The 14,536-nt window shown below is 37.7% G+C and overlaps 1 protein-coding gene and 1 long non-coding RNA gene across 2 annotated transcripts in view; one reads left to right on the forward strand and one right to left on the reverse strand.

Annotated features, from left to right (window-relative positions):
* cdh13 (cadherin 13, H-cadherin (heart)) overlaps nucleotides 1-14,536 on the reverse strand; it is a 469,469-nt gene that overhangs the window by 43,653 nt on the left and 411,280 nt on the right. Inside the window, exon 11 of the mRNA XM_055174957.2 lies at nucleotides 3,561-3,703. Within this exon, the coding sequence (XP_055030932.1) occupies nucleotides 3,561-3,703 (143 nt within the window). The remainder of the gene's footprint in view (nucleotides 1-3,560; nucleotides 3,704-14,536) is intronic.
* LOC141349734 (uncharacterized) lies at nucleotides 10,177-11,568 on the forward strand. Its single transcript, XR_012357735.1, has 3 exons — nucleotides 10,177-10,666; nucleotides 10,852-10,953; nucleotides 11,443-11,568. It is a non-coding gene; the product is annotated as an uncharacterized lncRNA (long non-coding RNA).

A 14,536-nucleotide genomic window follows, 5' to 3' on the forward strand; every position in this document is an offset into this window, starting at 1 on the left:
CAAAACATTTTTGAATGCGGAAATTCACAAAGATATGGATTGGTCACATTTTATCCCAAAGTAAAAAAAGAGAAACAAGGTGCCTGGGTTGAGTCCGGTGGCCTTTTGTGTGATGTGTCAGCGTGGGCTTACTCCCGTTTTCTCCCACAGGCCAAAAACATGCAGGTTAGGTGGATTGGAGATGCCAAATTTGCTCCTCCCCTAGTATTAACTTTTATGGATTAACCAGTTCTTGCAATTAAAGGTCACGTTCCTCCTGATCCCATTTTTGAAACCTTAGTTAGTGTGTAATGTTGCTATAATAGCATAAATAATACCTGTAAAATTATAAAGCTCAAAGTTCACTACCAGGCGATATATTTTCTGTAACAAAATTCGCCTTTCAAAGCCTAAAGCGAATGTCCGGTTTGGACTACAGACCTCTACTTCTTGCTTTAATGACGTCATTAGAACAGTTTTTCGACTAAACTCCAGCGTCAGTCGCCAGCTAAGCTAACGGCAAGCTAAGCTAGCGAATCGCAACACACTAAACAAACTACACAATCAGAACTCGATACGTATTTCTGAAGGAGGGACATCATAGAACAAGGAAGACATCAGCCGTATACATATAAGTAAATTGTGTGAAAAATACCACGTTTTTTTACACATGAAACATGAACACGTTATATTGCGCACTGAAACGCAATCAAAGCTTCAAAAACACAGAAAGAATGGGACCTTTAAAGGGTTAATGAAGGGTTAGTTCACCCAAAAATGAAAATTCTCTCATCATTTATTCATTCTCATATTGTTACAAACATGTACAAACTTATTTGTTCAGATGAACACGAAAGAAGATATTTTGAGAAATGTTTGCACCCAAACCGTTCATGAGCACCATTCACTTCTATAGTATTCTTTCTTACTACTATTGAAGTGAATGGGTCTTGTGATCGAACTGGTAACAAACATTCCTCAAAATATAGATTTAAAGAATGTATACAGGTTTGTAACAACATGAGAGAAAATGATGACAGAATTTTTATTTTTGGGTGAACTATCCCTTTAATATAGCCATTGATGCTGGAATGGTGTTAAGAATAAACAAGCAAACAAACTAAAAATATAATATTGCAAAAAATAAAGCTTATTTTTAGGACCATTACCTTTTTGTGGCATTATTTTCATGACAAGCTAATCTTTCCTCCAAGAACCCCCGAATTCTCATTACTGTAATGCCCTCTCATTACGATCAAGTTTGTTTGTAATTCTCATTATTCTCTGTGATGACTCTCATTATATTCTCATTACTGTATTACAGTAATGAAAATCATCCTCACAATTAGTTTTTTTTAAGGTCAGCATTAAACCAGTACAACAAATATACATTATATAAATACTTCACTATTTAAATACATAATTTTTAAAGGCCCACTTTTAAAGGCACAGCCTTATTTAATTTGGTGATGTCATTTCAGCTGAAACAGGAAATAACCAACAGCGTTATGTTTATGGCACAGTCCAGCAAAGCCACATTTGATGTGCAACAGATATAAAATCACATATGACCTCCATGCAGGGTTCCCACACCTTGGTTAACTTCAAATTCAAGGACCTTTCAAGGGCTTTCTAGCAGTGGCGGCTCCAGAGATTTTCTGATGCAGGTGCTATGGGGATGCTCAACACTTAAGAGAAGGTGCTTTACATTTTGGGGCGTTTCATTAAGGAGGTCGCATCGGACCACCCTTTATACAAGCGTACACGCCCGCATTAACTAGCCTATACTTGTTCCATGAATATGTAAAAGTATTTAACACAAGGGCTATAGAAACAACATACATAAGCTTGCCAATGTAAACCTCTGAAAATAATATTTCACAGTTCTGGCACAGTCTAGCCCTGAATACAACGGAGCAGCAAACGCAGCAACAGACACTGTGCACACTTCGGCTCAGATCACGAAATCACACAGCCAGTTACCAACACTAGTGATGAATCAGCATTGTTTCTATTGTTGGAGCATCATAGGTTGACAATACGTGCCATTCTTACCGGACCCGGACGCGTCCTATCCAGGATTTCGGGTGCATCTTCTGGAAGTCGTATTTGTCTGCCGTATACGTCATACATAGAGGATTATTATTATTATTACAGAAAAGCAACCGTTACATTTTAAGGTAAGAATTAAACTACGATTGTATATCTTATGTTTTTAACTGAATGGCGTATGCGGTCAACAAATACGACTTCCGAAAGACGCACCGAAATCCTGGACAGGACGCGTCCGGGAAGTATGACACGTAAGGGCACCCTATAGATGTAACAATGCATAGCCAAGATTTATTCTTTAAACACCAAATTAATTCAATTTGTAATAGCCAACAGAGGGAAAAAATCAAGCACTTATCATAGACGTCTTCACAACAAAACAGCATCATCACTGATGTTGACGCAGTCAAGGGTCCTCATTCTCTCCGTATTTATAGCCAAAAGTGCCAGATTACTGGTCCAAGTGTGTCCACTGCTGTTCCTCGGGTAGTTTTTGGTGTATCCATTTTGGTGTATTTTACTCGGCTAAATTTCTAAACTCGCTTTCAAAAACAAACTGCCGTGCGTTAAGGTCAAAAGTTCACCGAGCGCTGCACCCATTGGCCAAAGAAGATCACATGTTTGGGCGTCATGATATTTTAGCTAAATATATGTTTTTAAATTATTATTTAACTCCCTTTTTTAACAATATGAAAACACTATTCAAACATGACATTAAAATATAAATATAAAAAATTACAGACATTTCTTGGGGGTGCTGGGCAGGTGCTATGGATATTATAGCCGGAGCTACAGCACCACCTAGCTCCTCCCTGGCGCCGCCACTGCTTTCTAGGTGCAATACCCTCAAATTCAAGGACTAAATGTGGGGACACATTTCAATTAAGAGCAAAGTTACATCGTGTTACCTTTTAAGATAAATTGTTACAGTTCCCTTTTGAGGGAACTCGCACTGCGTCACTGCGATGACACTTTGGGGACGCCTCCAGTGGTAAGTGCGTCTGAATGTGTATATCAAATTCAACCAATGGTGAGGCTTAACGACAAAGACAGGGTGATGCGGGAGCCAAGAAGTATATAGCTATCTGAAATATTGCCAAAGACAGCGTTACAGGGACGCAGGAAGTATGGCAAGGGAGACGCAGCGTCTCGTTCCCTTCTCAGGGAACAACAGTAACATACGTAACCCGAGACATTTTCATGTGTCAAACACACCTATGCAAAAAAGCATGTGGGGATGAATCAACATTGGAATAAAGAAGATATAAGCATTTAAAGCGAACAGTTTAGCACGTGTGCTTAAAAGGCTAGAATGTTTATGATATTATCCTACACTACACAGGGAATAATATGGATTTTTTTCAGAAAACTTCTTGCATAAATTAGATTCAAGCACTTTCAATGACCTGTATCTATTTATGTATACTTTCAAAAACTTCCCATGGCCTTGAATTTTTCCCCCCATATTCACAAACTTTCAAGGATTTCAAGGACTCGTGGAAACCCTGTCCATGTAAACAATGTCTTACCGTTATCGGTGGCAATGAAGAGAGCAGTGTACTGGTTGTTGTGAACATGTGGAGATTCGCGGTCCAGTATGGCCCTGGTAGTCACGTTGCCTTTGAAAGGGTTCACGATCAGCCAGTCTGCCGGGTCTCTCAACACAGCAAACCTGAAAGACACACAACATACTCAGTCCTTAAAACTTTTCGTCTATTGGTGGAAGATGCCTTGCTAATCCTACCTCCAAATATATTGAACCTTGCGTATATTGCAATACTCAGTACAGTCACCCTGGAGCAAACTGTGGCACAGTGGGCACAGTGCTGACAGCTCATGGATTATTCCTCATGGCGTTCGAACCTTCAACCTTTCAGTTAAGCGACCATTAAGCAACATCACCCCAAGCATTAGCACTCCGGTCTAGTAATGGGTAATCAGGAAGGTCACTTGAAAGTGAAATAAGAAGAAATGGGGCAGGAAGAGCCAATGAAACATATAGGTTTTGTGTAGGAGTACAGCTGTGATAAATGACCTGCAGCAACATCTCAAAGTGTAATGAGGCGTTTTGTAATTGGTGAAGACTTCGGTGATATCTCAGGCAGGACTGTTATAACACACACGCATGCGCATTTATGTTTGCGGGTGTGTTTTGATTGGATAATTATAGCAGTTGGGGTTATAGTATGTGAAGTCTCATCTGAAATTGTCACTGGTTTCTGATTTACAGGCTCAATAAGGGGCAAACACACTAATTGAAACAAGCTTTCCAACTCAACTGCTTTCTGGAAAAAACAGAACGACACTTTCAAAACAGGAGGGGGTTCTTGCTGACTCAAAAATACCTTTCCCATAGAACACAAACATTCACAACAAAGATGTTTTTTTATCCACAGGGGTTTAAGAAAAAGTGGAACTGCTCACCAAAGCAAAAACAAAAGTAGTTAACAAAATCACAGAGCTGAATTTGTGAACCACTGTACACGGCATGCAATCCATCTTGCAGTGCAATAATAACATGTCTTAGTAAAAGTTATTGTTACAATAAAAGTAATAAAATAAAATGACTGTATGTCAGTGCATTCATATTTACACAAATACAAGATGCCAAAACCTGAAAGCATTTCACGGGAAAGGAAATAATGGCATTCCTATTCATTTCATCTCACATCTTACATTCATATTTAATTTTAAGTTGTAAATATTAAATTATATTTTAATTTTAGTTTTATCTTTATACTTGCACAGTCTATAGAGTCAGCCAGATTTAATTTCTCATTTCTCTGCAAGTATGTACTCTGTGTTACAAATAAAATCTTGAATCTCCTAAAGAAACACTTCACTTTTTTTGAAAAAAGGCTAATTTTCCAGCTCCTCTAGAGTTAAACATTTGATTTTTGCCCTTTTGGAATCCATTCAGCCGATTTCCGGTTTGGCGGTACCACTTTTAGCATAGCTTACTATAATCCGTTGAATGTGATTAGACCATTAGCATCGCGCTAAAAAATAACCAAAGAGTTTTCGATATTTTTCCTATTTAAAACTTGACTCTTGATTCTTGAAACTTGATTCTGTAGTTACATCGTGTTCTAAGACTGAAGGAAAATAAAAAGTTGCGATTTTCTATGCCGATATGGCTAGGAACTATACTCTCATTCTGGCGTAATAATAAGGACTTTGCTGCCGTAACATGGCTGCAGAAGGCGCAATGATATTACGCAGCAGCCGAAAATAGCCCCCTTGGTAACTTTCAATAAAATAGTTGAAAATAGTCCCCTTTTTAGCTTTCAATAGCAGCCGAAAATGGTCCCCTTGGTAACTTTCAATAGCAGAGGACTATTATCGGGCACTGCGTAATATTATTGTGCCTCCTGCAGCCATGTTAAGGCAGCAAAGTCCCTGGTTATTACGCCAGAATGAGAGTATAGTTCCTAGACATATCGGCCTAGAAAATCACTACTTTTAATTTTCTGTCAGTCTTAGTACACGATGTAACTACAGAAGAGTTAAGTTTTAAATAGAAAAAATATTGAAACTCTTTGGTTATTTTTTAGCGCGATGCTAATGGTCTAATCGGATTCGGTTGATTATGCTAGGCTGTGCTGGGAGTGGTACCGCCACGCCCGGAAATCTGCTGAATGGATTCCAAAACTGTAAAAATCAAGTGTTTAACTCAAGGGGAGCTGAAAAATTAGCCTTTAAATCATTTTGTTACAAGTGCTAATCTATAAAGTTTAACCACCATTAAGAAAGTTAAGTTTTAAACATTATTAGGACATGCATATTGAACATTCAATATATCTTTAAAGAAATGTAACTTTCACACAACAGTATCAAGAAACATATAACCCACTTTGTCGGTCTTTGTCGGTCACCGTAGGTCTCCACAATGAACAGGATTTACCTTATGAGGACATATAGTTCCCACAATATAAGTAAAACATGACCACACACTCAAACACAACTGTGTGCTGTCCATAATCCCCAATGAAAAATGATATCACAACCGCAGTGCTCTCAAAAGCTATTAAACTTGATATTTTTCTTTCCGACACCAAAAAGCACATTTCCCGCACCCAGTCTAGCTTATCAACATTCTATCAAAGTACATCCAAGGGAAATGTTCTCTGATTCATGAGGACAATCCCGTGTCTCGAAACAAGCTAGCATGAGATTACCATCATGCTGCGCTGGGTACAAATACCCCGCATGCCGCCTCACATGCACAAGCAAACGGTTTGTAAATCTGCTGTAAAATCAGCTGGCATTTGTTAGAGAAATCTTTAGGCCCGGAGTGTGTCACAAAAGCTATAAATGCAGTCAATAGCTACCGGAATAGCTTTGTTTGGGGGCAAATGCAATTCACAGCATACGGGTACACAAGAAGAACTAAAATACCAAAGTCGGTACCGTGTGACATTTTCGAAATCCAAGTCAATACATACACATAGGCATTTGTACAATACATCCACCTTGTCTTTGGCGACGTTGCAGTAAATTTTTCCGGTGATCTATTGACACGTACGAATAAACACAAGCACACACAAGTCAAAGCCATCGACATTTTGGGTTTGTTTGTAGTGGGTCTACTGAGCAGCGCCACGGCTCTGACAACACTTCATTTTTATTTGACAGCTCACTCAAAGAGATTTAGATGAACCGGCAATTTGTTCTGACACTAGAACAAATGGATTTTTCATTTCTTGAATATGTTTATCAGACTTTTTATGACGCCATTAATCAGACCGGCAGAGAGTTTGCGAAACCCAAAAGTCATATTGGGAAAGAGGTGTGGCACAGACAGTGAATCATATGTATTGTACGAATAACAATGCTTCTCCATTTGTCTACACACTCGGTTAACTTCCTCTCAATGTCATTAGAGGGTCATTAAAAATGCATTATGCAAATTAATATGTTATCTATAACAATACATGCTAATTACCTCAAATAAGCTGTCAAAGACTTTTCACCCCTAATCAAAGCTTCGGTTCACGTAGGCGTACGTTTTCATTGCCGTGCTTTCCGACTATAGCAACACAACTAACATAAACACCACAAGAAACGTTAAGTGTACCGTTGTTTTCAAAAGATACGAATATACACTACTGTACAAGTACACACTCATGTATGCTACTTTAAACTGTTTAGTACTATACACTGTTGTTTTTAACCCAGCGTTGGGTTAAAAAGCGATGAACCCAACTTGTTGGGTTGTAATGTAACATATGCTGGGTGGCTTCAGTCCAAAACGCTTGGTTGTTTTAACCCATTATGCCAACAGCATCGCCATACTGCTAAGGTCAAAACTGTTCTTAAAGGAAAACACCACCGTTTTTCAATATTTTTCTATGTTCTTACCTCAACTTAGGCAAATTAATACATATCTATCTTTTTTCAACGCATGCATTTAATCATTGTACAGTGCGTCGTGAATGTGTTAGCATTTAGCCTAGCCCCATTCATTCCTTAGGATCCAAACAAGAATGAATTTAGAAGCCACCAAACACTTCCATGTTTCCCTATTTAAAGACTGTTACATAAGTAGTTAAACTTAGTTTAAAGTTGTTTAAAAACTAAGGCATGAACAGACTCCACAGATAAACACGCCAAAATACATAAATCATTCTCTAAATATGCAAACATTAGACCTAATGTGCATTATTTTAAAATGCTAACAGGAGTCACACAACATCTTGCATTATTTTTTTAACACGTATGAAAAATTTTGATTATTAATGTGTACAAGCATTTCTAACAGAACACACTGGACTAAATCTGAATCTAGGGATTTGGACTGCAGTGTTTGTTATAAATCCATTGCATGGTTATTCAAGACTAAATAGGAATTTTGTGTTCTTAATCTTTTTACTTCACCTTCATGGTGCTTGGCTTTCCTGCTCCAGGCGGATAGCTTTAATATCCGAATGAAGACACATGTTGATAGGCGCGTCAACCGCATGCGAAGTTGCATAGATGGACTGACAACTGTAATTAAAGTATAGTGAGATCAGACTGCTTGTTATAATTTCTAATGGCTCTCGCTGCACAATGATGTCACTCGCCAGCTGGTCTGTGAAGCGCTGAAGTTAAGAACAAGGGGGCCCCCTAGTGGTGCGGGGCCCTACGCAGCTCGGGTAGCCTGCGTATAGGGGGGATCGGCTCTGGCTGGACAACTTTAAAAAGAAAAAATATGTTACTGGAGAGCATCATTGGTCTTCTGCCTTATGTACTGTGATATTGTTTTTGCAGGTCTCAAATCTGTGACAGCAATTGTTTAAGACACTGCAACCATGTGGACGTGCAACCACCTATGGTGTTGAATTACAAACTACATGCTTGTTTTTAATTTGCATTTTTCTGCATGTGTTTAACATCTGTGCGGTTGCTGCAAGGCAGCAAAACTCATTAAGGTCTCTATGCCCAACACTGCACTGTTAATATCCCTGACAGCTGGACTAAAGCATAAACACACACATAAACACAAGTCACCTTTATTTTAACATCCCTTGCACATCTTTTAACACGTGAATTCATAAACGATCATGGTGGCTGACTACTCATTTAACAATAGACTAGCGTGGATTGTCATTGCTAAGGCTGACTAGATTTAATTTGGGTATTTTTAGCAGTGATCATTGAATTAGCTTGCTGCGCTTAAGCTGTTTAGATTAGTGTTGTAAAACCTTGCTGAAAAGTTGCATTTTTATATGTATTTCTTTAAAGCAAAGCTGTGTACATAATTAGTCACGTGTCTATAAGACGGCCATTTAATTTCATTTAAAAATGTACAAATTTTTAGACTAATTAAAAATAATTCAGCATTAAAAAACAAATCCTTCCATTCAGTCATGCTCTGTTTAGATCTTTTTGTATGAAACATCTCCAATAAGAGTCATACAAAAGTAACTCTATCGTACATTTTACAAGACTTATACTTACACAAGGATAATTTAGAAAACTTGCTGCTTAATTTTTTTATAAATAATAAGTTATGCACATACTTAAGACTATAAAAGGTATTTTCACACAAAACCAGCTTACAATTTCAAAAAGGCAATGTGAAGACCCACCACATGACTTTGACCCATTCTTATTCTCACCCACATCAGAAATGTCACCTCAAGTCACCATATTCATATTCTTTGTAGTCTTTACACCCTTTTATGATGTGCCAGGCCTGGAGATGGCCCGAGGTGAGGTGCATATTTATGCACCTGTGTCACTGTCAGGGTCTGGAGGCCAGAGGGGCTTTTCTTCACATAAGCTTCTAATAGTGAACCGGTGAGGGCTGCAAACATCTTTTCTGATGCTGGAGGGTCATTCTGGCATTCTCGTCTCTAACTTCTCCTCCCTTTATTCCTTGCCTGTGCCTACAACGTGGATTTATGTCGGGAGAAAGGAATTCTTCCTCACACATTAATCCGTACCTATAGTGTGTATATGGTAAACATGGTTAACAGTTAATGGTTATTGGTTAAAGCTGCAAAGGAATGACTCAAACACCAACAATTATGCTATACGGTACTCTTCAAAAGTTAAAATGTAAAAAAATTATAACTAAAATGTTTCTCTTAAAAAGATTTATACACTCACCTAAAGGATTATTAGGAACACCATACTAATACTGTGTTTGACCCCCTTTCGCCTTCAGAACTGCCTTAATTTTAAGTGGCATTGATTCAACAAGGTGCTGAAAGCATTCTTTAGAAATGTTGTCCCATATTGATAGGATAACATCTTGCAGTTGATGGAGATTCGTGGGATGCACATCCGGGGCACGAAGCTCCTCTTCCACCACATTTCAACAATATTATTGAAATAAACTCTGAGGTAATGCGCCAAACACGTTAAAACAAATAAGCAATAACCGTGGAAAAACATTATTATCTCTCAAAACTTTACGACAAAAATTATATTTAAAGGAAATATTCTTACACTGTAAAAAATCCAATTAATGAAATGTTGGAAGGGCAAAAATATATAAGTTAAACTAATTTTCTTGTTTGGGCTTAGTTGAGTAGACATATTATTTTAAGTCTAGATAAATCTGTGTTTAAAACATTAAGTGAATTGTTATTTTCAAATTCAGTCAACATTCAGAATGGCTATGCTGACTGAACTAATTAAGACAAATCAAGTAAATATGTGGACTTATGACAGCTATGTTTCCTGACAACAAAATGCTCATAATATTACTGTTATTTGGTAACAAAATGTAATTTTAAGAGTTGTTCAGGCGTGAATGTATGTGCTTTAAGTTTAAATATGCGGTCGGTTAATATAGATAGCGTCTATTTAAAAATGTGCTCGGACACTTTCGGACGGAGATGAGCTCCAGAAGAGCTCCAGAAAATCACAGACACTTAAGCGCTCACACCCCGCCCAGCGCAGCCTCGCCTCGGCAAGCCCATCAGAAATCGACTGCTGGCTCTGATATCTCTGTGGCGTTTAAACATGCGATTTAATTCATTTTAATTTCTTATACTTAATAATAAAAGGTTTACCGGTATGTTTTAAATCATATTTTAGGATTGCACTTAAATGATATCGCTGTTGAATGATATTTCATATCTTTCACATTCGTTATAATCGGACTGCGTACTGCCTGCGAATTTGAACTTCAGAGCTGAAGGTGCGAGTGGAGAAATAGTCCCAATATCATAACAATCTTAAAACTTCTAAATATACCCGTGTGTGTACCCGTGTGCGTGCGTGTGTGCGCGCGCGTGCTCGCGCGTGTGTATGTATGTATGTATGGGCGTGCGTCTGTGTATTTTGAATTTAAAATGTTTTAACTCGGAAGGATCTGGATCTCAGGTCATTTCATCTGAGATCAATCCGCACGCAACAGCTGGAATCACTTACTGTTTCACACAAGGAAGGACACACAAGTCAGCCGTTTCCTCAAGTTCACGTCAGGTAAGTGTTTGTAATTAAATGTTAATTTTAGAATATATTAATTGGCAAAGACGCAAATACTCGACGTTTTTGTAATTATATTTTTGTAAAGATATATTAGAAGTGTGTTATGTTATGTGACCGAAGTAAAGTGGAGCTATTTTAGTTAAGATAAAAAGCCTGGATATAGGGTTGGTTTACCGGAGTTTAGAACTCGGTCTTTATTATAATTGGGACATTTTTACAAACAAACCTTATATAATACAATACTGGCGTGCATTTTGAGACAAAACAATAGCACTCATATGTTAAGAGATGTCAGTAAGTTATTTTAGTCACTGAAGTGAAAAGCCCTGTCCGAGAAAACCGCCCAATAGTGTTTAATTATGTGTGATGTCTGAGGGAAATTTGGCCTAACATTAACGTTATTTAGGGAATAAAGTCTTTCACCGTCAAGCTTTATTATATTAAACATGTATTTATGTATGTTTGTGTGTTTATATTCCTCAGAGGGATACATAGCGAGACAGTCTCCGCTTGGACTGGCTGAGGAAAGTCTCCTAAATGGCCCTGGAGATGTTCTGACTGACTTTGGAGGCTTTTTGGACTGTTTTATGCCCTCTATTTAAAGACTTATCTCTGTATGTTCAGTCTGTATGATAAGTGAATAAAAAGCTTTTGTTTTTATGTGACTGAAGTTAATTATTTTGTTTACAACACCAGCATAAATTATTTGATAAATAATTTAAAAATGTTATTAAAAAACTCCCAAATAATAAATATTAATTGAAGTAACACATAAAACATTGAGTGAATACTTAAATTTTAATTGACAGAGTCTTTGCTGTAAGTTTTTAAAGATTCAACTGATTAAAACATTTTAGTTGAATGAACTATAAAGCTAATTGAGCCAACATACTTTTTTATATTTGAGTCAAATTTGGGCCAACTAAAAAACATCAATCCAGGAAACACTTTGAAGACAGAAATTGAGTGAACGTAAAATTTCTGTGGAACTAGTTACTAAAAAATAATTCATTGAGCCAACAATTTATTTTTTACAGTGTACAGTTATTCAAAGATGCACAAATTATTCCATATTACTCCGTTTATGAGCACATTCATCTCTGGTCTCGCTCTGTTATGTAATAACTGATTGAGGTGCGCATCTCCGTCTTTCAACCAGGTATCATTTTGTATAATTACTCATTTAGGAAAATTAGCCATGATTTAATGATTTTATTAATATTATGAAAATGTTTTTTTTTTTGGGCAAATTGATTACGATTTGTATTACCCTAGTTTTACTACAAATAGGCTACGAGACATTTGTTTTTACCACGGAGGGCCGGTGGTATACGAAATTTCCCGGTAGATTTTTTGGTCCCACTCCGCCCCTGTTCCCATGACAATATTTTGCGAGCAGAAATCGTCAAAAATGTGGCATATTTAAAAAATGCAGCCCTCGCATAAATATGCTGACTTTGGTTGGTTATGTATTGAATCATGCGATCGCATAATCGCGTTTTTCTGGAGGAACTGATATAAGGAGTCTATTTAGATAAAACCAGCTTAAGGTAATAAAAACAATACAGTTCATTATGTAAGGTCTTTATTCACCACAAATAAAATAGTTATGTATTTTATATTGCATTTCTGTCAAGAGATCCTTTTAAAAGTCCCACATTGCCCTTTTATTATAAGTTTATAATAAAAAAGCATCGATTTGGTTCTAAAAAACAGATTTCTTTATCGGCAAATACACATCCACAGCGACGAGCTCTGTCTATACTGTGTTTGTTAAAAGGAATGGATGTGTCCATTAGAATGTTATTATCCCAGTGCAGTTTGTGGGCAGAAACAGAGATGGAGGAAGATGCCGATAAAGCCTTTCCTGAAAACTTTCTAAGCATTGTTCTGGTTTGCACTTTGCCTTCCTGTTTGAGTTTAATACACTCCGGCTTAACTCAAATCATCTCCCATATGTGCATCCCCCCCCCCCCCCTGGATTAGTGCACACTGCACAGAGATGCACAGGCTGATGAAACGCAAGCTGTGCTGTAAAATCCTGTCGATTCCCCTCCATTCTCACCCAAAGTAATTGCCATTGTCACCCCTACAAATATTTCTGCTGGTATTGGCAGAAAGAGCTGTGCAAAAGAGACAAATGTGACAGCAAGGCAGGAAATATAAACAGGGGAAGACCGCCCATCAATCAGCCGTTGTCGACTCGGAGGGGATTGGGACCCCTTCTGTGGACGCAGTGTGTTTTGCCCACCTGTCCATTAACTGCTTGTTAAAGTTTGGCCTGACACTCACCGTTCATTCATCTCACTCTGTTTGTATACCTCTGACAGCCGTCATACATTCAGCAGACACACAAACTGTACACACACTGTTATTTTGCGAATGGTACATTCATGTGGGCCATATAGTTTGTGTCAGGGCAACACATTATGGTTTAAACTGTTAAAAAAAAATTGTTGGTTCAACTTAAAAAAGTAAGTTAACTGGTTGCCTTAAAATTTGGAATTCATTCAACTTAAAAATATTAGTTGACAAAAAATTGTAAGACAAAAAAGTTGAGTCAACTACCGTATTTCTGGACTATAAGTCGCTCCGGAGTATAAGTCACATCAGTCAAAAATGCATTTTGAAGAGGAAAAACATATATAAGTCGCACTGGATTATAAGTCGCGTATATTTAGAAAATTATTTCACAAAATCCAAGCTGAAAAAGCCAAAGTCATTCCGCATCAATGAATCCAATGAATTACATAAATACAGAAGCCGCATAGAGCGGACTCTCGCAGCTGTAGACGGTAATGGTTTCTCTTGGTTCATATGAAAAAATAATTTTGACGTATAAGTTGCACTTGACTATAAGTTCCAGGACAAACCAAACTATGAAAAAAGTTTGTTGTACACTCTGGTCGTATTTTGAATTGATTAAAAAATGTAAGGTACAAGAAGGTAGAAATGTCACTGGGCCGTACCGTTTCAAAAAGTACACTTTTGTAATTAATGGTGTGTATTGGTACCTCAAAGGTACAAACTGGTACCAAAATGGTACATATTAGGACCTTTTTAAAAAGTACCGTCCTGGTGACAGTTCATATAGACTGCTTTTAAGATACTTAAATTGCGTATTTTTAAGCAAACTTTGTGTAGCATGAAAAACTAAATACAGCAAACTCGATGCAGAGGTAAACTCTTTGATTTAGGCTGTTGTGATGAAATTCTGTCAAGGGAGACAATTCAGGAAGTGGCGCGATGCCAGCAGCTCTCAGAACAATGCTGCTAACCCATACTCCCGAAAGCAAAGACGTACCAAGCTGTGCAAAGTTTATCCAGTCACAGAGGATTGCGGAGCATGTGTTAGATGAACGCTCACTCCATAACCGTAAGCTTAAGCAAAGAGATTGAGAATCAGACTTATCTGACTGTTGTAGTCAAGCATGCACATGCTACACATGCACACACAATCACACACTTGCCCTCAGTCTCTTTCCCTCTTTCATCCCATTTTTGCTTTGTGCGAGAGCTCATCGCCTGAGCACTAAATTCCAGAAGTGAGGTAACAGGAAACTCTACCTCGGCTTCA

This window comes from Misgurnus anguillicaudatus, chromosome 15, assembly GCF_027580225.2.
Source record: "Misgurnus anguillicaudatus chromosome 15, ASM2758022v2, whole genome shotgun sequence".
NCBI lineage: Eukaryota > Metazoa > Chordata > Actinopteri > Cypriniformes > Cobitidae > Misgurnus > Misgurnus anguillicaudatus.